This window comes from Chelonia mydas, chromosome 12, assembly GCF_015237465.2.
Source record: "Chelonia mydas isolate rCheMyd1 chromosome 12, rCheMyd1.pri.v2, whole genome shotgun sequence".
In the NCBI taxonomy this organism is placed as follows: Eukaryota; Metazoa; Chordata; order Testudines; family Cheloniidae; genus Chelonia; species Chelonia mydas.
Window position 1 is genome coordinate 31,887,182 of NC_051252.2, and position 24,808 is coordinate 31,911,989.

Genomic DNA, 24,808 nt, shown 5'->3' on the forward strand with positions numbered 1-24,808 from the left:
CTGTGTGAAATTCTGTACTTGCTATCGTTACAAGTAACCCTTAAGATTATTACACTGCAAAGAAAACAAAACCATTATTTTTAATTAGTTTTTACAGTTCATTTAATGTTGTGAATTTGACTGCACTTAGGGTATCATCAGTTTCATCCTTTACTCTCAGTAGACTGTTAGCTTCTCCTTTGCTGAAAAGATCCTTATAAATATCAACAGGGGAGCAGAAAAACCTTCAGAAACAATGTAAAAAGGCATTAAAATAAATTTGGGACATTCTATTTAATGAATACCTTCTCAGAAGCTGGATTTAAAAAAAAAAAGAGTTGACTTTTTAAAAAACTGTAAGAGGATTTCAGTCCAAGCATGATCGGTCATTGGGAGAAATGAGTTTTCTAGTCTGTTTATTTTTATTGGCCTGCTTCTACTAAGAGCTTTAGAACAGATCTAAAGACTGTATTTGCCTCAAAGATATGCAGTGTGGGTTCTATGTTAATCTAACATTCTAGGTAGCAATGCCTCAGATTTAGAGGGCCCAGTCATGTGATGTGCTAAGCTTCTCAACTGAAACTATAGTAAAGCACAAAAGAACAAAATTGTCAGACACATCGATGAACATAATTTGTTGGGGAATAGTCAACATGGTTTTTGTAAAGGGAAATCATGCCTCACCAATCTACTAGAATTCTTTGAGGGGGTCAACAAGCATGTGGACAAGGGGGATCCAGTGGATATAGTATATTTAGATTTTCAGAAAGCCTTTGACAAGGTCCGTCACCAGAGGCTCTTAAGGAAAGTAGGCAGTCATGGGATAAGAGGGAAGGTTCACTCATGGATTGGTTAACTGGTTAAAAGATTGGAAACAAAGGGTAGGAATAAATTGTCAGTTTTCAGAATGGAGAGAGGTAAATAGTGATGTCCCCCAGGGGTCTGTGATGGGCCCAGTCCTATTTAACATATTCATAAATTATCTAGTAAAAGGGGTAAACAGTGAGGTGGCAAAATTTGCAGATGATACAAAACTACTGAATATAGTTAAGTCCCAGGCAGACTGCGAAGAGCTACAAAAGGATCTCTCAGAACTGGGTGACTGGGCAACAAAATGGCAGATGAAATTCAGTGTTGATAAATGCAAAGTAATGCACATTGGAAAATATAATCCCAACTATACATATAAAATGATGGGGTCTAAATTAGCTGTTACCACTCAAGAACGGGATCTTGGAGTTATTGTGGATAGTTCTCTGAAAACATCCACTCAATGTGCAGTGGCAGTCAAAAAAGCAAACAGAATGTTGGGAATCATTAAGAAAGGGATAGATAATAAGACAGAAAATATCATATTGCCCCTATGTAAATCCATGGTATGCCCACATCTTGAATACTGCATGCAGATTGGTTGCCACATCTCAAAAAAGATATATTGGAATTAGAAAAGGTTCAGAAAAGGGCAACAAAAATAACTAGGGGTATGAAATGGCTGCTGTATAAGGAGAGAGTAATAAGATTGGGATATGATAGAGGTCTATAAAATCATGACTGGTGTGGAGAAAGTAAATAAGGAAGTGTTATTTACTCCTTCTCATAACACAAGCACTAGGGGCCACCAAATTAAATTAATAGGCAGCAAGTTTAAAACAAAAAAAGGAAGTATTTTTTCACACAACAGACAGACAACCTGTGGAACTCCTTGCCAGAGGATGTTGTGAAGGGCAAGACTATAACAGGGTTAAATAAAGAACTAGATAAATTCATGGAGGATAGGTCCATCAATGGCTATTCGCCAGGATGGGCAGGGATGGTGTCCCTAGCCTCTGTTTGCCAGAAGTTGGGAATGGGCGACAGGGGATGGATCACTTGATAATTACTTGTTCTGTTCATTCCCTCTGGGGCACCTGGCATTGGCCATTGTCAGAAGACAGGATACTGGGCTAGATGGACTTTTGGTCTGACCCAGTATGGCCGTTCTTATGTTCTTAACCCCAATAAGTCAACAGGAGTTGATAGTACTCAGCAACATGAAAAATCGGGTTCATAATTATGTGTGTGGCAAATGTTCTTCAGGAAGTACTTTAACAACCAAGAGGTATTTCTTAGCATTTCCACCTAAGGTTATACCTTTTGAACAATACTCACATTTGTCTTTTGGATGTTTGCTTTGGATTTGCCTTTGTTCTGAGACAAATCTGTTAAATATAAAAAAGATAACAGAATGTTTTACTGCCATTTGTGAGGCTGCCAGACAGCAGTGACTGAGCATTATGACTTAAATAAACCATGATTTGCCTGCAATCTGTCTGAAAGTCAGAGTTACAGGAATCAAACTCCCTGGTTATGATAAGCAGAAATGTTGCAATGGACAAAATAATAACAACAAGCAACTAATATATTATAAAGAGGAGGATCCTGATTCTCCTCTCACTTACAGTGGGGCAAATCAGGAGTAAATTCATTGAAGCTGATGGAGTTAAACTGGTGCAAGTGAAATAAAAATCAGAACTTTATTTTTATTATTATGATCCGCAGGAGCCCTAATGATGAACTGGGATCCCATTGTGCTAGGTAAAAACATTGAGCAAGGAGAGAGTCCCTACCCCAAAAAGCTTACAGCCTAAGTGGGGGTGCAAAGACAATTTGAGAAAGAACAGTGGAAATTAAGGGCTCAGTGTTATTACAATAGAATGTATCACTATCTTTACACTAGTAGGAATGTAGCTGTGACTTGAACTATCTAGCAGCATGTTATTTATCAACAGCAGTTCACGTTATGCTGAGATTCAGATATTACACAACATCTGGAGGTATTTCCCAGGCCACATCTATAGCTAATTCTTTCTAGCATAAACAGCACATGTGCAATGTGTAACCTTATGCGGAGAGACCCCAAGCTGGGATCACTTCAAAGCCAGGGTAGCTCTCTTCATTAGGCAGAGGTAATAAGAAGCTACTGGCCTTTTTCTTTTTTTAAAGGATTTTTAAACTTGAGAAGGTAATACATTCTTGTATCTCTCACTTTATTTTTAAAGTGAATTGAGAGCTGGTAAGAGGTGCAAAATGGACAGTCCTTGGAAGTCCATTTTCTCACATAGGGCCTGATCCTGCTTTACTGAAATCAGTGGCAAAACTTCCAATGGTTCTGTAGTGCAACTGGGGCTGAATGAGACAATAACAGAATGAGTAGTGTCGGCTTCCCTGTATTGCATAGCCAACATGCCTCCTCCCCTATATAAGGGGACACCTGTACTGGGTGAGGAGCATGTTTTTACTTCTCCATGCCTAGTCAGTCTCTTGCCTCTCCACGGAGATTAGCAGCAAAAGGGTTAATTAGTATATATGTAGGCTCTGGTTTCTTTCCCCAGAGTGTCCAAGAGGATTATCAGCACTGGCTCTGGAGGGAAGCAATTATTAGAGTCGTATGTGCAGACCATGCAGACACTCAGTGCAGTGAACTGATTTATTGTAAAGGGTCACAGAATATGACTGCAGACAGCAGTGTTAGGTAAGCATTCTTACCTTCTTTAAGAGAATTGTTGGCCAATACGGTGATGCTCCCAATCTCCAGACTCATGTTCGAGAAGTCATTCAAAGCTAGCACCTTGACCACAAACGTACCTAGGAAGGACAGGGTGCCAAAGGTAGATTGGGCATTAGCAGCAGCAGTGCACTAGACCTACATGTTTGAGTCATAAAATCCAACTTTGTGTTCCAGGCCTTCACGAAGAAATCTTCTTCCTCCCTTGTGAATTATTAGGCAATACTGGAATAAACTACCTCTTTAAAATAAGTTATTTAGGGGTTATTTGATCATTGAGCTCTTGGGATTTTACAAGAATTACAATTATTGGCCCATAAAATTCAGTCAAATTAGCTCCAGAGGAAAGAACTCTTTCTTCTGTCCCTCTTCTGAACCTCCAACTACAGTCTTATTTACACCAATTCCAAATCCATAAAACAGCTCAGCACCTACTATCCCACGGTATTGTTAACAAATCCAGGAACAATGTAACCTGCCTGCTTCCAAACTGAACTTCACTGGATCCCAAACTCCACCAGGTTCTAGAAAGAAAAGGAGTACTTGTGGCACCTTAGAGACTAACGAATTTATTTGTCTCTAAGGTGCCACAAGTACTCCTTTTCTTTTTGCGAATACAGACTAACACGGCTGCTACTCTGAAACCAGATTCTAGGGTTCTGTTAACACCTTGCCTCTGGGTGAGTAAGCAGCAGTGGGAATTGAACCTGTGACCTCTGAATCTAAAAAGCATGAGCCTCTCCTGCCTGAGCTAAAAGGCAAAATTTACTGTTCGCCAAGCTGTGGCAGACTTATCAACCTCTGTGCGTGGCCCAGTCACCACTAGAGGGGGAGAGAGCACTACAGTGAGTGGGTAAGTGTTACACTTGCAGCTTTTTACAATACCCCCACGAGGGAGACAGAATAGCTGGAGTCAGGGCCAACAACAACCCTTCCGGTGTGATTGCCAGTCCAAGATGACTCACATCAGAGCAACTCCATCCAGACAATGTGGCTTCTGCCTCAAGTCTCACTCTGAGTCTGTTAGGACTGTCCCCTCGCTCTCCCAGTGAAATGTGCTTGCACAATGTGTGTCCCTCATTTGCCTTGCAGATATTGTGGGGCCCTCTCCAAACTCCAGGTACCAGGCAGAACACTTTAACTGCACTGACTCACATCAAGAGTTTGAAAGTTGTGCTACCACTGTCATGGTACGAAGCCTGGTGTACAATGTCTTGCAATGCCAGAAAGCCCAGCTCTGGTCATTACCATGCACTAATGCTCATGGGCAGACACAGCTGCTAAGTGTTGGATCTTGTATCTGTTAGAAAAATAAAAGACTGAAGGCCCAGTTCTCCACTTTGTTACACCAAGTTTGCATTGACCTGACACCAGTCAAATCATTGGAGTCACACTGGTATAGAACTGGCCCTGAGCCTTTAGGCTGCACAAAAATAACTGCGTGTATCAAAGAAGTGAAAACAGAAAATATGTAACTGCACAGCAGCCACACAGAGGGCACAACAAGCTGCATGTCCCACCCTTCTTACAGACACACAATAAACCTCTTGTCAAACTGAGACTTGACAGTAACTATTGATTTGCCTTATTAAAGAATTATAAAGAAATATTAAAGGAGAGAAAAAATACAGTATCTGCTATGTGGCCTATATAGCTCTGAAACGGCGATGCTCGTGTTTTCTATGTAGGACACCTTTCCGCCTATCTGAACTTAGTCTGTGTGCAGAGACAGCCGCTATTTTGTTCTCAGAACTGCTGCAGCCTGTTGCAAAGGAGACACAGACACTGCTCTTTCGCATGGAGCTTTGACTTTTGTTCTTTCTTGCTTTCCTTAATCTAAAGTAAAAAAAAAAATTCAGACTCTTTGTGTACGGGAAAAAGTAACATGCTAGTGAGCTGTACCTTCAGAATGAACAGGAATACTGTATATTCTAGGTTCTCCTTTAGGGCTGTCTTTCTGGTGAGAGTAAGTTTCATTAGACCCGACCACCTCAAACTTCAGCTTATCTGGTGCACCATGAGCCACAGAGACATTTATTTCCAGGTCTTTTCCCATTTCCAGTGTGTGAGAGGCTAATGTAGCCTGAAGACTGGATATAGGTTCAACTAAATGAACAACAATGCTTTCAGAAATCTCGGACGTTGTTGTGTTGCTGGTTGCCAGAATTTCCAGTTGATGTACCCCTGGGCCAATCAGCTGCTGAGAGGTACCATCAAGCGTCAGATTGTGAGGGACAATTCCTTCCTTTGCGCTGGAGTCAATCAGAGTTGTGTTGTCAGCTGTTACAGTGTAGGTCACTCCAGTACCTGGAAAGTAGGATTTCAGAACTTAGTCCCAGATCATCCAACTCTACCTGTTCCGTGTCACATTCAGGGGCATAAATAACCAAGCTGGGCAACTATTGCAACAATGTTCTGCAAAAATTCATCTCAGTTTTTAAATTCATTCACTTCATCTGTTTTTGTGCTCCTTTTGTGTTTGCTTTTGATGATTATTCTAACAAATGAAGGAAGGAATGTAAGGTGAAACAACAAAATTCAAGCAAATAATATTGAATTCTTAATCACGAGCATGTAGACTAGAAGCCTTATTCTAAGAGGTCTGCTCACCCAGTTAAGGACTAGAGACGTGCCATAGGGCATGATCCTACAAGGTGCTGAGCATTTTGGCCCTGATTCAGCAAAGCACTTAAGCACATGCTTAACTTTAAGGCTCTGAGTATTCCTGTTGGCTTCAGTGGGACTTGTGCTTAAAGTTAAGCACATGCTTATGTGCCTTGCTGGATTGGAGCCAGAGTGTTCACCCGGCTCCCTGGCAGGATCAAGCACTATGTGTCCAGTCAAAACAGCATGAATATTGATTATTGAAAATGTTCAACACAAGCTGCAGACCAAGAATCATCTATAGAAACTATTCCATAAATAATTTTGAATAACAAACACATGATTTAGTTGGGGATTGGTCCTGCTTTGAGTAGGGGGTTGGACTAGATGATCTCCTGAGGTCCCTTCCAACCCTGATAGTCTATGATTCTATGATTTGAGAAAAATCAGTCTTTTTGTGACAAATTCATCTAATAAGTGATTTGTAATGAATTATTCACCCAGCTCTAATATATAATAATTATCATCCTTTGCAGTTATTTAGCAGCTTTCCCCAAGGTTCTCAGAATGCTTTACAAATATGAATTAATCCTAACAACCTCCATCGGAGGTAGGTCAATATTGCTATATTTTTTATGCAGATGGGCAGTTGAGGCACAGCCAGGTTATGTGACTTGCTCAAGGCCACACGAGTCTGTGCAGAGCCAGAAACCAAGGAATGGGACTCCCAGTGCCCCTGCTCTAACTATTAAACACAGTGCCAATAAGAGCAGGGTATATTCTTTAGGCCTGTGTGCTCCTTGATTGTCAGACATATCCAGAAGAGAAAAAGGTTTATGCTCACATCTGAAATGTTGCAGAAGCTATAACATAGACTCCCTAGCACAGGGATGGGGTGAAGTTAGTTTGAAAAAGTTAACATTTAGTGAAAGCTTTCATTTAAAGAAATACAGATTTGCTTAGTGGAGATTCTGCCTGTACCCACTGAACCTGCCACTTAACTGTGCAAACTGATTACTCTCACCTCCATTAAGTTCAACTTGGATCCATAACATCTCCCCGTACAAGGTCCTGCAGTGAGAACTGTTTCCTGATTCGTATTTGCTGTAGCACCCAGTAATGCTGATCTGGTCCATCTTATCCTGAACTGTCACCAGTTTTTGTGCTGTGACGTGCCATTCACTGGTTGTGCATTCCACGAAGACAGTAAACTCTCCAGGAGAGGCATACTGGTGTGTCACATTGCTGGACAAGCTTAAAATGCAAAGGGGACATCCAATTGTCATGGAAGGTTGCATTGAGAGGTTTATAGCTGTCTGATCTGAAAGCAATGGCCACCATTCCTGAATTATGGCTCTAAGGGAGATTGTTATCTCCTGCAACCACAGCGATTCCTATTTTGCTTGCATATTATTCCAAGGTTAAGTTTGTCTCCCTGTCCCCAGCTCATATGTTGTAACACGGTATGTCGAGGATGGTCACACTACATTTCTTCCCTCCCAATTTTTCATCCCCATATTTAACCTACTGCTAAAGTCAGTGGGCGCTGAGGATACTCAGCATCTTGCAAGATCATCCCAGTGCTGGCCTATTTTTCTCTCCCTAAGCATGGTCTTATCTATGCTTGTGTTGGGGAATGCGGGTCTCGAAGCCCAGTCCACAGGCACCAGTAAGTTCCAACCTGCCACACAGTGACTTGCTAACAAGTTCTCAGAACTAAAAGCTGAACTTCAACAGACGACTCCAATGCTGCCATCTGATTGGTGGAACGCTGGGGGTCCTGATTGGTTCCCTGTTTCTATTTAAACCAGGAACAGGAAGTTGTCCATTCAAGTGAGTGCCCCCTCCCCTTCCCAGGACTGCTTCCCTGGTGCTACCTACTCCTACTGCCTGACTCTGATCTCCTGGTAACCTGACCCTGCCTGTCTCCTGACTGTCAGTCTGCCCTGGAATCTGATCTCCTGGTATCTGCCCTGAGCTTGCTCCCAACTCCTGCTCCAGCCACTAGCTCAGACTGCCCATGCCCTGCTCATGACAGTTTGGATTTGTTGGCAAAAATGTCTCCTCATTGCTAACACTGTTGCAGCTCTACTAGCAGCATCATTGGTAGGCACACTACTATAGAAAAGGCTCCTGCAGCCACTGGGGTTTGTAACAACACAGGGGAGAGCCTTCAAAGCACCTAAGGGGTTTAGGATCACAAGTCCCAATTACTTCCCTTAAGGGCTTCTGAAAATCTCTCCCCATGCTGTCTAGCCCAGCTCAAAGCCCACAGCAGAATAAGGAGGTGAGATAAACCATGGAATGCAAATAAATGCAGAAAATAAATATCCGTGGGACCATTATTTATGAACTATTTATTTATTACAGTACCACCTAGGAAGCTCAGTCAAAGGTCAGGGCCAAGTTACGTTAGGCATTGTATAGACATGTAATAAAGGTCTTATCTTGACTATGAAAAAGGTTGAGTTTAGATAGGGCTTAGCTAACATGCATTAGCTGAGGTGGGTTAAGCACAATCTCAGCTGGACCACTTTTTCTGAGTAATACATGGCCATAGGAGACAATCCCTGCCCTATAGCGCGCCCAGTCTAGGTGTCAAACAAGACACAACGGGTGGCAGAAACAGACAAACCAGGTTAGTGGGGGAGTGAGGGAATGAGGTAACAATAAAAAATGTTCACTTGCTAAGACATGGTCAAGCTAAAAATAATACTATGTTTTTTTAGAAAGCTCTTTACCTGTGTCATTAATAACACCGTAAGCTATTAACACTGAAAGAATATTGAACAGCCACTTTACTTTTTGCCCTTTCTGCTCTTTGTTTTTTTCATTTCGCTCATCTTGGATTTGTAAGTAGATGGACGAGTTTTTAGGCTGTTTCTCTCTCTGGATTTCCCTGAACTAGAACAATGCAGCAAGGTGTGATTTTCAAATACTGCAGAAAAATATTTGGTTGTTAAAAGAAAAAGTTCATAGATTCCAAAGCCAGAAGGGACCACTGTGACCCTCTAGTCTGACCTCCTGTGTAATCCCAGCCATTGAACTTCCCCAAAATAATTCCTAGAGGATAGCTTTTAGAAAAACATCCAGTCTTGATTTAAAATTGTCAGCAATGAAGAATCGAGGTTTTCATGGAATTAGAAAAAAAATAAAGAAAAATAAAGCACCATGGGACCATTTTCAATAATATGGCAAAATACTCTTTGGAAAAAAACCAACAAAATATTAGCCTTAAGCTCCTTGCCAGTTTCTCCCTAGAAGGGCAGCAGGTTTCTCAGTAATTGTGTGTGTACAGAATCTACATTAAAGCTCACTAGAAGGAAAAGGAATTCACTCATACTGAGCAGATGAAAGATCATGCCTGGCAGCTTGACAGAATAGGCATTGCTGCTTTTAACAATTTCAAAGCAAGTTACAGCACAATCCACCCATCTTGCCTGCATGTCCTGTCAGTGCTTTATTTGCAGGATCTCATTTTAAGTGACTTGAAACACAAAATACCCCCAAAACCTCTAAAACTAAAAAATCCTTAGCCTTTCTGTAAAATCATGTACAAAATCTTCATCTTACGTTAGAGGGTAATAGGGATCAATAGTGTGTCCATCTCCAGTGCTAATGATACAGGAGAGGTTGCCAGAATAGGGAGAGAGTAGCCATTTCAGAGAAACTGTAATATTTTCAAAGATAAAGCACGTATCAGTCACGGCCAGCTGCAAACCTGTAAAACATAATGCACAGAGCACAGTGACATCACCTGCTCGTGGTTTTGCTTGTCATGATTCTTGTTGAAACATAATTATACTCTTGAGTGTTTTGTACATACTTGAAATTCCTAGTCATATATATTTATTCAAAGCCCTATACAGCTGTCATCTGACGTGACTTTTCTTGTTAAGCATACTCTTCTTATGCAATTAATCTGTATTTAGCCATATCCTTTGCCAGAGTGTGCTTCACTATTCCAGCCTAGCCTTCCTTGAGAATATGGAGCTGAAGGAAGAAAAAATTGGGGGACTGTGTAGCTCAGGGCACTGGTAGTAGGCTATAGATTCACCTCTGGATCACTGGTCCTACTCCAGTCCAGTTCAGGACTATCTGAGGGCTGTTTGGTGGCCTCATTTCAGTTCTGGGGGACAAATGTCTGTGTCACACTAACTGATAACTTCTTAGCAGAGAGGCCAAGGATTGAATGGGCATGGAAATTTAGGAGTAGCCCTTCTTTGTCACAGCTGAGCCACTTTGTTGAGGCAGTTTTGAGGATACTTGTGCTATTTACTGCCTCAGCTACACCTATTCTCTGTGTAAGCCCTGTGGCTTGACACCTACCAGAGATGGGAGGTAACTGAGTGAGCTCTCTGATGGCATCTGCTGGAGAGCAAGGAGAGTTTAAATGAGGCAGTACCTCATTTAACTATCAACTCTGTTCTCTGCTGTCATCCACTGGACAGCAAGGGGAGTCAACTGTGAGGCAGTATCTTATCTACTGCAAGTAGTTTGGGGACAATGGGATATATAATTTGACTAAGTTTTGTGCTTAGGGCCCATATTTTTGAGATTACCCTGTTGGGAGCCTCCCTGGGCAAAGTCTGGACAATGACTGGGTATGAGGTCATCCTGATGAAAGTGATGTTTGCTGAGATGGGGGTATAAATTGGCCAACCCTCCAGGATTGGCCTGGAGTCTCCTGGAATTGGTATCCATCTCCTCGTGACTAGTGAAAGCAATCCAGAAGATTTTAATAGGATATTTTAAGAAAATAACATTACATCATGCTGGGGGGAAAAAATCTTCCGGAATAGCTTCAGTCAGAGTTGGCAACCCTAGTCCAGTAAGAGGCCCTGGACAAAGCCAGAGAGAAAGGGCAGAGAGAGTGCATTGTTCCTGAGTGGTAGGGATTCTGAGGGGTTCATAACACCACTGGTCCCCTTATATCTAGAAGAGCTGAGCTAAGAGCTGTAATTGCTTTAGGGGAACAGAGATCACCAGAGGTTCCAGTTGTCTAGCCAGTGGCAAGCAGAGGTCAGAACCCTGCAGCAGTTTTGGTCACGTGAGCAGCAGACAGAGCAAAGTAGCAGTTGCATTCCCCCTTAGGTCACAGCAGGGTGAGAGCAGTTGAATGCACTACAGCGGGAACAGAGGAATTCATAGTAACAGTCTGTCAGCCTAGTGACTCTGGTGAGGTCTCCCTGTCCTAGCTGCTGAAATCAGAGAGCTACCTACGAAATAGGGACCCTGATTGTCCTCCTGGACTCTTGGAATCACAAACTATGAGTGAGGAAGTTGGGGACCCACAAAGTGAGATGGGAGGCTGGGAGGCAGAACAAACTGCATCAACCATTCAGGGTCTAATTATTTGGGACTGTGATTTATACACCCTGAGGTAAATGATGGTGGAAGGTATTGAATTGGAAATATTTGTCCTAGTTCAACCTGGTCTTTCCTTTTCTCTCCCCCCACCCCAATAAAATTAATTTGTTTAAACCTCTGTGCTTGAGAGTGGGTACAGATTTGCCTAGCAAAGGCCCCAGAGTGGTTTAGGTTCCCAGATTACTGGATGGGGCTTGAACCAAGAATTAAGGAATTATTGAAAATCCCCTAAAATAAGGATCTGGCCCTTGTTGCTGCTGATGCCATTGGCAGAAGGGTTACGTGTGGATACATTAAAATATCCACTGTTAACATGCCAGCATCTTTCAAAAGTACTGAGTTCACTCACACACATATAATTAAATTATAAAAGAAAGCAAATGTCTGTCTTTAAAGTTGGACCTGAATTTGGAACAGCACCGTTGGAACCCCTAGGATTTGGGGGAAATTTTGGTCTGGACCTGAACTTCTCCACTTGGGGCTTTCTCTGTGTGATGGATCCCAACCTGAATGCTGGATCTGAACCTCCTCAGACACTGGGGAATTTCAGATCCATGACTGATATTCTTGGTTCAGACCTGTCTCTAACTTCTAAAACTATTTTAAGGAGATATGTCACCAGTCACAATGTTAAAACATTGTACATGGGCACTATGGCTACAACTTTAATACTTACCTTCCATGCAGTGATATTGAACAGACAAGTAGCTCCCCAGTGTAGGACAAGGATCTCCAAAGAAGGTCCCGTCTGATGCCACCTGGCACGCCTGGAGTCCGTGGCACTGCCCTGGAAGGCATCACAGTCTCATGTGCACTGGCATTTGATATATTAAAGTACGAAACTTTAAACTTCACAACAACTCAAAGAAAAGGTAGGTATTGAAGTAAAAAAGGGGCATTTTCATGCCATCGATTTCTGAGCAAAGTCCCATTTTACTTTTTACTTTATTATGTAGTTAACTGGCTGCTTTTCAAAAGCACTGAAGTGCTTAACAAACAAAAAACAAAGTTAAGAAGGATAGAACCAGTTTTGATTTTGTCTGGCCCAGAATCTCAGCAACAGCCCAACATTTAGAATTGGCAACTAGTAAAAATATAGCTATATGGACCAACAAGGGACTGAGTGGAGAGTCTGTCTAATACATATTCAGAAACCAGTTTACACAGATAATATGTAAATCTGGAGAGAAGGACTTTAAATGCCTGAGACAGAACCTTACACTCATGTTGTGGAAGTGGTGAAAGGAAATGACCAAACGTAGTTCTGTAATGGAAAAATGGGGAAAAGAGGGGCAGAAAAGGACCTAGGGGTTACAGTGGACGAGAAGCTGGATATGAGTCAACAGTGTGCCGTTGTTGCCAAGAAGGCCAATGGCATTTTGGGATGTATAAGTAGGGCATTGCCAGCAGATCGAGGGATGTGATCGTTCCCCTCTATTCGACACTGGTGAGGCCTCTTCTGGAGTACTGTGTCCAGTTTTGGGCTCCACACTACAAGAAGGATGTGCAAAAATTCGAAAACATCCAGTGGAGGGCAACAAAAATGATTACGGGACTGGAACACATGACTTATGAGGAGAGGCTAAGGGAACTGGGATTGTTTAGTCTGTGGAAGAGAAGAATGACGGGGGGGATTTGATAGCTGCTTTCAACTACCTGAAAGGGGGTTCCAAAGAGGATGGATCTAGACTATTCTCAGTAGTAGCAGATGACAGAATGAGGAGTAATGGTCTCAAGTTGCAGTGGGGGAGGTTTACGTTGGATATTAGGGAAAAAAATTTCACTAGGAGGGTGGTGAAACACTGGAATGCGTTACCTAGGGAGGTGGTGGAATCTCCTTCCTTAGAAGTTTTTAAGGTCAGGCTTGACAAAGCCCTGGCTGGGATGATTTAGTGGGGATTGGTCCTGCTTTGAGCAGGGGGTTGGACTAGATGACCTCCTGAGGTCCCTTCCAACCCTGATATTCTATGATTCTATAAGGAACAGATGATCAGACAAGCTGCATGATTTTTGAATCAGTCATGCTTTGGATGGAGACCAGAAAAAAAACCTTATTACTATTACAAAAGTAGAAGGAACTAGGATGTGCATTGGATTTATAGTTGTGTCAATTATAAAGTAGAACCCAATTTTTAGGTGTTTAGTAGATGAAATTGACATCCTAAATAGGATGGAAAGATAAACATAAAGATGAAATAATGAATTAGAGTCAATGATATTGTGCAGGTTCCATGCCAGAGAGACAAGAGAAATGTGGGAAGAAATTGACTTTAATGGGATTTGTGCAAAGGAAACAATGGATGAATAAAGTCCCAAGTGAATAGAAAACTTTGTAGCCTAAAATCTGGTGGATAAATACCAGTCTTTTTCATCTACATACATGTACTTTTCTTCCATGAGGTTTCACTTCAACTGTCACTGGGCTCTGCCTTAGCAATAAACAATTAAATGTGTTCCATAAAATCTTAGTCTGATAGAAAGAAGGAACAAAGCATGAACCTAAATTCTGCTGAGAAAACTGCAATGAAATGGCAGTGAAAGCTTTTGATCATGCTGTGAAAAAACGAGTAAAGCTAAAAACATAAGAAGTGCACAGCTGAATCATAATAACACCTGGCTTCTGTATAGAGCTTTTTCATCAGTACAGCATCAGGTCTTCACAACGTTTAGTGTATTTATCCTCACAACACCTCTGTGAGGCAGAAAAGTACCATTACAAATGTGAAACTGAAGCACAGAGAGGTCAAGTGGCTTGCCCAAGGTCACACAGGAAGTCTCTGGCAGAATAGGGACATGAATCCAGATCTCCCAAATCCTAGATTAGTGGCTGAAACCACTGGACAATGGGCTATATAGGAGAAGGCAGCTAGAATCAAGCTTGCGTATATGTAGTTTTTATTTGCCACTAATAGGCCAAATTCTGCTGTCACTAACACTAATATAAAACTCAACTCTGGCCTTGCACTGGTGTTACTCTGAGCAGAATTTGACCCATGAACATCCACTGAAATAAAGCAAGGTAAGTTGTTTAAGGTACCACACATTGTAGTGTTTACTGTAGAACTCGACAAATGCTGCAATGAGATATTTACCTGCTACTTCATCCTTGACACTGGTCCAGCTACAATCCTCTTCCATGTCAAGCTGGAGGGGAGTCTCCAATACACAGTAGTGAGGGGTCTTCCGCCCATAGAAACTGTCACCAATCTGAATGACTTCTCCTGATCCACATTGCATGGTGGCATTGAAGTTATCACAAGCAATGCTGTGGCCAGATTCTGATGGAAAAGGAAGAGCAGATGTCATCTCAGACAAGGATATACAGTGTAGGCTCTGCCCTATTTTCATCCTCTGCCACAGGGACTAGGAACAGCTTCTCCGCTACCAGGAATCTGTGTTGTCTTATCCTGCGCAGGAAATGAGACCCCCTAAGGTGAATCCTGAAGGTGGGTCTCAACTAAAGTTATTTTGAAGTGGGGTTGGGTTTTTTTGAATTTTGAAATGTTGACAAAATTGCAACATTTTTTAAACAGGGGAGGAATGCAGATGGAATTTTCATGAAACTTTCTCCATTTTTGAACAACTACAGAGCTGGTTGAAATGTTTAAGAACTGTGACTTTCTGAAAAAATGGGGGTGGGGTGCTGCGGGAAACTGCAGTTCCCTCCCCCTCCCCCTTTTTTGATCAGCTCTTGCTCTAGTCTCAACTGTTAGCATGCTGGCTCCTCAATGCCTCTTAGAATGAGCAAAAAGCTGTATTTGCGATATGAAGGAAGTGAGGGGTGGAAGGCTCTGCAGAGTGTGTGTATTAAAAAAAACAAGTTTAAGTGACACTGGGATGGAAAACAAAAAGGTAAAGTTGGCTGTAATTTTTCATCAAGTTTTTTTAATGAATAATGCCTTTTGTTTTGAGTTCATTTTATTGAAATGTCTGGGTTTTTTTGACAAAAAAAAAGTAAACCAAAAATTTTCAGTTTTTGTTGTTTTCCCCCTTTCTCTCCCTTTTTTCTTCTCACCCAGTAGAACAATGACAACAACTAAGAAAAACAAGAAGAAAATGGGGAAAATGAGAGGAAAAGGGGAGGGGGCAAAGAACAAAAACCATCATTTTTTTGGTTTTGAAAACCAAAAAAAAGAACATTTTTACAGACTTCATTTCTTAAAAAATTAAAAGTGAATTAAAAATGAAGAACGTTGAAAAAAAATTCATTCAAAATTTTTTCATTTAAAAGTTAAAGGTTTCAGGCTACTTATAAGATCAGAAACAGCCCTGAGGTAACGTGTGGTCTGCTTTAGGCTCAGGAAGCTGCCCAGGAGAAAAGCCTACTTATTCAATAGCGGGCTTGACTGCAGCCTACTCATGGGAGCACCCCTTACTCACATGTGAAGTCCCATTGACTTCAGTGCGACTGTGTAGGTGAGTAAACATAGCAAGATCATGCCCCTAAACACACATACCTTATTCTTTGAGGGGCAAGATGATAACTGTCTAGGATTCTTCCAGTGACCTGAATTATTTAAGAAAGAAGATGCCTGAAAACCCTTGGTGTCACTTATGAGAGCCACAGACGAACATTGTTTCAATTGCCCCAGATTTAAGTACATCCTTCTCCAATGGAACTGTGACCATTCCTCTTGAAAGCCTTAATTAGCAGTGCCAGTGTGTGCACACTGTGGTAATTGTATGCTATCCTTATTTAATGGCTAAATCTAAGCCTAGCTGTATCTATAGCAACATGACCAGATTACAGATTAGAGCTGTCTAAATAAGCTTGTAACATAATTTGCTGTCAAATTCTAATTGGGGTTATTATCTAGTGCTTTTTTTTTTTCCTTCCACAAAGAATGTTGTCATTATAGCTGCTCCCTCAGCAACTTTTGCATGGCATTTATGCTTTAAAAAAGTAGGATTAATTCATAGAATCATTGAATATCAGGGTTGGAAGGGACCTCAGGAGGTCATCTAGTCCAACCCCCTGCTCAAAGCAGGACCAATCCCCAACTAAACCATCCCAGCCAGGGCTTTGTCAGGCCTGACCTTAAAAACCTCAAAGGAAGGAGATTCCACCACCTCCCCAGGTAACGCACTGACTAACACTATCCATTCAAAACCTGTTTAGAAATGTGTATTTTGACTACAGTATAGTGCTATGGTTTATTATGCATCTAACAGTGAAATGGAAAGAATAAATTCCACAAGGTCTGTGAAGCTCTAACTGCAGACAGAGAAGCATGAAAAGTTCTGGGAAGAACGACAGAAGGGAGGAAAGCTTAGTTACAAGTCCATCTATCTATCTGTGCTTTTATACTGCACTTGCCAACATTGTATCTGAACATCTAGTCACAGGATCACTTATATTAGATTGTTAGACCTTAGAGACATTCACGCTGAGGATTCAAGCATATTAGAAGTATTACTCAACCAGTACAATAGCCCTGTGGGGGGGTACTAAATACTGTGATTCCCGTTTTACACATGGGCAAACTGACGTACAATGCGGTTATGTGAGCGGCTAAAGATCACATAGGGCTCAAGCCAACACCCAGTGAAGCCAATGAAAAGACTGCCATTGACCTCCATGGACATAGGACCAGACTCAGAGCATGCAGAACTGGTAAAAGAACATAGTTCTCTCTCCCACTCCCCTGCTCTAACTATTAGTGAAGTTTATTTGTGCCTTGGTGGATATGGACTGGAGATATTGAAAACAAGTCAGTGATTTGGATCAGTCTCTGAAATGGTTGATTGATGCCAGGAGTTTCTATGCTTCAAATAATGTAAGGGAACCCATTGTTATTAGTCCGTTTTGAACCCTAATATTGCTCATTAAAGGCCTGATCTAAACCCCATTGCAGCGAAATCAGTGGAAAGAGTCCCTTTGACTTTAAAGGGCTTTGGATTAGGCCCTGTGGTAATGAACACTGACTTCCTTCCAAAGAGAGAGGTGATAATTCTGGTTGTAAGTAAAAATTCCTGTTTTAATTTTAAATACATAAAATACTGTACTTGACAGTGGAGCAGGGCAGGAGCATTGCTAGAGCTTGTTGCAGCCTCTGCCTGAACACTGGATTCAGCGACTGTGTATATTAGTCAACCTGCAGCCAGACTCTGCTGCAAAAGGGCTGCCGGGCTGGGTCAGACCATCTTGTCCAATATCTTTTCTGTGACAGTGGCCCAGAGCTTCAGGGGGAGTATACTGAAGAGGGCACTTCTGAAGTGATCCACCCCTGTCTTCCACTCCCAGCCTCTGATAGTTAGAGGTTTAGGGTTGCCCTAAATGTAGGGTTGCATCCCTGACCATCTCGGCTATTCGCCATTGATGGGCCTATCCTTCATGAACGTATCCAGTTCTTTTTAAAATCCAGTCATGCTTTTGGCCACCACAACATTCCATGGCAATGAGTTCCACAGGTTAGTTGTGCGTTGTGTGAAAAAATGCTTCCTTTTGTTTGTATTAAACCTGCTGCCTATTAATTTCCTTGGGTGACCCCACATTTTTGTAGCATGGGAAAGGGTAAATAACACTTCTCTATTAATTTTCTCCACACCATTCATGATTTTATAGGCCTGTATCATAATCCACCCCCCCCCTTAGTTGTCTCTTTTATTAAGTAGAACAGCCCTAATCCTTTTTAGTCTCTCCTTTATAGCCGTTCTATAACCTTGATCATCATTGTTGCACTTCTCTGAACTTTTCCCAGTTCCATTAAATCCTTTGGAGATGGGGCAACCAGAACTGGACACAGTATTCAAAAGCAGTGTGGGTGCACCATGGATTTATATAATGGCATTCTGATATTTTCTGTCTTATTTTCTGTCCCATTCCTAATAGTTCCTAACATTGTTAGCCTTTTTGACCACTGCTGTGCGCTGAGCAGAAATATTCAGAGAACTATCCACAGGGACTCCAAGAACTCTTTCTTGGGTGCTAACAGCTAATTTAGAACCCATCATTATATGTGTATCGTTAGGATTATTTTTTCCAATATCCTTACTTTGCATTTATCATCAATGAATTTTAATCTGTCATTTTGTTGCCCAGTCATCCAATTTTGTGAGATCCCACCCTAACTCCTCGCAGTCTGCTTTGGACTTAACTATCTTGAATAATACTAAGATCCTGTGACCTTAGCTCTAGTTTATGCAAATGAGCAGCTTAAAATGCCTCACTCACATGAAACCGATGAGAAGCACAAATTCTCCTTATATGTGGGTGTGTATATTGGATGAACTAGTATAGTCAGCACTCCATTCCAGGGCTGCTGGATCCAAGCCAGGATTTACCTGGGTGGTAATATTAGGCACCACAGGCTGCATTTGTTTGGTCTCCTGCTGGAGAGCCAGAGGGAACTATCGGGTCTAATCCCTCTCCTTACCTTAGGGGAAACTGCAGGCTGCAGTGCTGTACAGGAGATGTGGTATGAGAGAAGACAAGAGGAACATGCTCAGATAATGATTTCCAGTTACTACTATGAGTTTAGAGACCAAATTAACCAGTCACTAGTTGCCTAGTGAGCGAATGCAGTGGCCTTTCATCTCTGGAACCTGCTTCTATTCTTCGCTTTGGGCACATGTGGAAATGACTTGGGTAGTCCAATCCTTGCCCCTCGTTGCAATTAAGATCCATATCATACAACAACCACTTCCTTTGTCGGGATTAGAACCTGTGCCATGGAAGTGCTGAGTACCCGCAACTCCCTTTGACTCTGGTGCTCAACCCCTCTCTGGATCTTTCCCTCTGCCAGCAGATAGGCAAAGGGGACAGCTGCCTGGGTTTTATGTTTTTTTTTTAAATAAGCTTGATATTTATTTACTGAATGATGACTTTTAATGAATCCTGGCTAAATTAAACATTGCCTGAAATGCAGCATGCTAAGTTCTAGCACCATCTGCTGTGCACCTTACCAAATTCACAAATGAAGTCAAACTCCTGACTGCAGTTTTCTGTCATGCCCCATTCGTAGCCAGCGTTCTTCAGGATGTACCCACAATTGGCTAAGAGAGACGGCTGATCCTCGTGCCAGTTGCTGTAGCTTATATTTGAAGTGTCCAACCAAATCAATGATCCTGTGAACAAAGTAAACCACATCAAAAATGTCTGTTACCATCACTTGGAATTAGCCAGCTCCTGGAACTCTGGACTGAGCCTCCAGAGTCTAGACTACAACAATTAAGACTACTAGAGTCTGGATTTGGGACAGAATGGACTAGAAACTCCTGCTTAGGTCAGTAGGGAGGTGATAGGGTCAAGCAGTCAGGGATGCTCATCTGCTCTGGGAGAGGACGGCCTGACTCAGAGATATAAAGGCATGTTTTTGTTTCAATTTGGAGTTTGGGAGCAGCTCAGAGAGAAGCAGAACAGTTCAGAATCAGTCTCTGAGTAACTCCCCTTCCACACAGAGACAGTCTTTGAACTTCTCTGGGATCTAGGGCATGGGTCAGGCAGTTCCAGCCCTGCAGAGACCAGCATTGAGTGGCAGAGACCTGACTCGGCTACCGAGAGCCAGCCGAGTAGGTTGAGCAACCATCCCTTATTTTCAGGGACCATCCCTTATTTCATTGGTTTGTCCCTTTGAGGGTGACCACCTGTCACTGATTTTAAGATTTATTGATATGTATTATAAGTACCATTTTAAACATTAAATTGAAGCATGATAATTGCATTATATCATACTGAGGGCAGTAGAAATGTACACTTGAGAGAAAAATCTGTGATATGCTAAGGGAAATGGTGTTTCCCTAAAATATCCCTTAAAATAAAGCGCTGTGCCTTATTTTTCTTGTCGTTTTCCTCCATCTAACAAAGGTGGTCACCATACACAGGACTGCAGCCCAGGGAGCCAGGAGAGGCCCTTGCTCCAACTGGAGGCAAAAACACTGTAAGAGGATCCTTTTTTTGTTTAAACCAGCCAACATTCACAGTGCTGCAGCAACCCCTCAGAGTACCATCTGCCTGGAAAGGTGCCATGCGGGCAGCTGGGGGTTGGGAAGAGGTGGGAGGTGAGAAATTTGGTGATGTTTTTAGTGCTTGTTAATTAACCCTAACACTTTCCTTCCCCAGATCCTAATTTTCTGCTCCCAGGAACGTTCCCCTTTGTTATACTGTTGGTTTTGGTGGCATTTTTTGCTGGGGTTTGTATTGATGTACTTTGTTGTTTCCTGTATACTGGGTTTTATACTCCTTGCCAGCAGTGGCAACTTACTCAGTTTCCCAAGGGACAACACCCTCTTATGTCTCAGCACAATGGGGAAGTCACCTTGGAGGGAGAAACCAAGTATCACAAAAAAGAACCCAGAACCCAAACCATATGAGGAGAGGGGAACAGCCACTCCAAGTAGCGAGTGCCAACGAAGAGGCTCAAGCCACACCTCGTGGGAGATGTGGGCTATTGTCAGTAAGAAGCACAGCTGTAATGCAAGTCCTGCAGTTCTTACTCTGACAAATCTCCCACTGAAGCCAAAGGCAGTTTTTCCTGAGTTGAGGTGCTAGGATCAAGCCCAATGTCACCAACATTGTATATCCTCTCAAATGCTTAGGCTGGAGTAATGTAGGCGTGTTGTTCTGATAGAGATTCAGGTTTTCCTCCTGAGCAGGTATTGAGACCATGGAAATTCAAGCCACTGCAAGATGTGTCTGAATTGTCCTTGGATTAGAGTTATAATAATATTAACAGTGAGGTGCTTCCAACATTTTAAGATAGGACACCCACAAAAATGCACCGCTCAACCTGTGCCAATCCCTATGTCTCAGGGGTCCATGGACACACAAGGTGCACTGGGGATTCTAGTCTATTATATCGCCATTTAAATAAGAATACATTCTCATAAACATGACTGAGGGGAGAAACACCAGTATTGGTCAGACAAACTTATATAAAGCTGCATTTTGATGGAAATGCTCATATGCAGTTCCTGAATAGGGTGATCGGATGTCCTGATTTTATTGGGACAGTCCCAATATTTAGGGCTTTTTCTTATATAGGTGCCTATTACCCGCTACCCCCATCCCAATTTTTCACACTTGCTATCTGGTCGCCCTATTCCTGAAAAGCCTATGGAATTTATTGTTAGTACATTACAGAGCTCGGCTTGTGCCATTGGAAGAGGTGTGGGATGAAGACCTGGAAAGAGACTCTGGTTGTATTCTTTTAAAATTGTATTTTTAAATGCTTAGCACCTTTCACAACAGAGTCTTCCAAGTCTCAGTGATTTTCACTGAGGAAATGTTTCCTTTTGCATCGCATTTAGGTACTGGATCATGTATATTCATTCATAAATTCATTGCGTTTAAGGCCAGAAGGGACCGTTTGATCATCTAATTTGATTCCCTGCACATCACAGGCCCTTAAATTTCACTCAGTTACCTTGTTTGTGTGTGTATATGTATATATTACGTGTATATATATCGATAAAAAAGGACAAAATTCTGCTCTGCTATACCAGTGAAAATCTGGACTAATTCCATTCTCTAACTTTATAGTATAGAGCAAGTCTACAATGGATTTACACTGGAGTTACGGAGAGCAGGATTTAGCCCATTATTACAACTGATGAACAATCCTGCAGTCATTTGAGATGAGTTAAGTAGAAAGCAAGCATGACATTGCTTTCTCCCACCCCCGCTCTCCTGCTGGTAATAGCTCACCTTAAGTGAGCACTCTGGTTACAGTGTGTATGGTAACACCCATTGTTTCATGTTCTCTATGTATATAAATCTCCCCACTGTATTTTCCACTGAATGCATCCGATGAAGTGAGCTGTAGCTCACGAAAGCTTATTTTCAAATAAATTTGTTAGTCTCTAAGGTGCCACAAGTACTCCTTTTCTTTTTATGTATTGCAATAGTATCTAGTGGCCCCAGCCAAAGATCTGGGTCCTACTGGGCTACTCACTTTACAAATACATCTTAGAAGACAGTCCCTGCCCCAAGGAGTTTTCAGTCAAAACACACAAGGCAGGCAAAGAGTGGGAGGGGGACAAGAAGTGCAAAGAGGTGAAGTGACTTGTCCAAGGTCAGTAGCAGAGCTGGGAATAGAACCCAGACGCCCAGATTCCTGGTCCAGAGGGTCATGATGCCTCTCATAATAGAAGCAGCTCTGTAATATATCGATATATGCCCCTAGATGTCCTCTGATGATAGTAGAACAAAAGAGTGATTCATCAGCAGAACCCTACAGTAGGGTTTCCTTGCATTACTACAGTGAGGTAGTATCTCTTTCAAGTTGCAACCTAACTTAAAAGAAGGCACTATTTCTCTTTCGAGATCACCTACCTTCTGTAGTTTCATTCTGAAGGGAACTTGAGGTCAGTCCTATCCACCACTCCCTGTCCTCGGAGATATGTTTCTGCAAGAACTGTTGAGTTTCCTCATTTTCAATAAAAATGAGGTGCCCCCCTCCTCTCTCGCACCAGCTCTGGGCACTCGTGAAAGTGCGCTGGAGTCTCACAAACTCGTAGCACGAAAGGTTGAAAGCCACCTGGTACTTTGAACAAGGTATCCCCTCTTCAAGAACAATTTTCTCCAAAGCCGAGCAGAGAACAAGAGAGGAGAGAACAGTGATTAGAAGCCACATTCTTAACTTAGTGATTGGAGCCCTCCACAGCACTGGTTTTTTGTACCACATCACCACCCTTTTTGTCCCTCTCTCTTCAAAGGCTTGGGCTGTCATCCTGTTACACCATGAATCTTTCTTTTTCCTCCTTGCTGTTTGTCACATAATACCAGCAATAGCATGGGGAACAGATTGCTCCTAATAAATAAAGGTTATTGCGTCTGGGGCTACATGCAGTAAGTGTTGATGCTAAGTCACTGCAATGGGCGATATGAGAACCATTGTGTAAACGTCCCATTCCAAATCAAGCCGGTTTGCATAGTGGTCATTAGACTTTTCACCTCATCCATGAGTGGAAAAGATAAAGTTGATATATGTTGCCATTGGGCATATGGTACGCTAAGATAATGCCTCGCTGTCAAAGGATTCATTGTACTGAACATTTGTGGGTGAGTGCTTTGCAACAACAAATAGAGCTGTAATCAATAGGAATGAATGAAGAAGGAGAAAAATCAGAATTTAGGAGGACAGGGAATTATAGAGATGGGAAAGAGCCAAGCTGCTCATCTAGATTCTCTAATTGTCTTGAGTTTCTCTTATTATTATTTCAGATTTTGGATGCTAGTGTAAGATATATATAATTATCATATGATATTCACTCTGCTCTTGTTTTAACACACAGTCAGGAGACTCTCAGCTGTTGCAGTTAAGTTTCACTTTGGGATTTTTAATGCATTCCATTCAAAACAAGTAAACAACCCAGGTGAATTCCATATCTGGTGACACAAAAGAAAATGCTTGCATGATCCCCTGTGAAGCTAAACAGAACTCCATTATTTATACTGTCGTTGCTGCCTGTGGCTTTAAGAGAAAGTAGATGAGAGAGTTAATGTTAAAACAAACTTGTTTTTCAAATTAAAATATTTCCTTGGTTATCAGAATGTCTTGGGGACCTTAAGTTTACATTTGTAAGCCTGTGGATCTGACACTCTAATAAGAAGTAGTGGGATGGCCTTTGGGAAGCTAGACCACAGTCTTTATGAGCTAAATTGCATACGTGCTTTTGAGCTTTCATGCAAAGGATGTCCTCCAGGTTTCCCAAAGTCTGCTGGCTCTGCATACCCAATAGGATTAGAGCTCTTTTTACCCTAGAGTCTCCGGGTCTGATTTTCCTCTTGCACTGGGTGTTACATGGTATAACTCCACTGAATTCAGTGTGGTTGCTCAATTTACACTAGTGTAAGTGAAAGGAGATTCAGGCTCTGATGTTTGATGATAAATCATGTCTTACAAAAATGTGACACTTTTAAGTCTTATGCTTCAAGCCTTTCTTACCAAGAAAATCATATGCACTGAAGCCCATGAGCACTTACAGTATGAGTGTCAATTCAAAGACTTCAGAGGGGTAGCCATGTTAGTCTGTATGAGCAAAAACAATGAGGAGTCCATGTGGCACCTTAGAGACTGACACATTTATTTGGGCATAAGCTTTCATGGGCTATAACCCACTTCACGAGATGCATGGAGTGAAAAATACAGTAGGCAGGTATAAATATACAGCACATGAAAAGATGGGAGTTGCCTTACCAAGCTGGGGGGGGTCAGTGCTAACGAGACCAATTCAATTAGGGTGGATGTGGCCAATTTCCAACAGTTGACAAGAAGGGGTGAACATCAACAGAGGGAAAATTACTTTTTGTGGTGCTAACGAAGCCAATTCAATCATGGTGGATGTGGCCCATTCCCAGCAGCTGATAAA

The 24,808-nt window shown here is 42.0% G+C and overlaps 1 protein-coding gene across 1 annotated transcript in view; it reads right to left on the reverse strand.

Annotated features, from left to right (window-relative positions):
* PKD1L2 (polycystin 1 like 2) overlaps positions 1-23,070 on the reverse strand; it is a 70,271-nt gene extending 47,201 nt beyond the window's left edge. Inside the window, exons 1-9 of the mRNA XM_043526467.1 lie at positions 22,770-23,070; positions 19,403-19,564; positions 14,590-14,775; positions 12,174-12,284; positions 9,701-9,848; positions 7,152-7,381; positions 5,426-5,830; positions 3,505-3,603; positions 2,110-2,177 (exon numbers count right to left, since the gene is read on the reverse strand). Of these exons, the coding sequence (XP_043382402.1) occupies positions 2,110-2,177; positions 3,505-3,603; positions 5,426-5,830; positions 7,152-7,381; positions 9,701-9,848; positions 12,174-12,284; positions 14,590-14,775; positions 19,403-19,564; positions 22,770-23,070 (1,710 nt within the window). The remainder of the gene's footprint in view (positions 1-2,109; positions 2,178-3,504; positions 3,604-5,425; positions 5,831-7,151; positions 7,382-9,700; positions 9,849-12,173; positions 12,285-14,589; positions 14,776-19,402; positions 19,565-22,769) is intronic.
* Between the last annotated feature and the right edge of the window lie 1,738 nt (positions 23,071-24,808).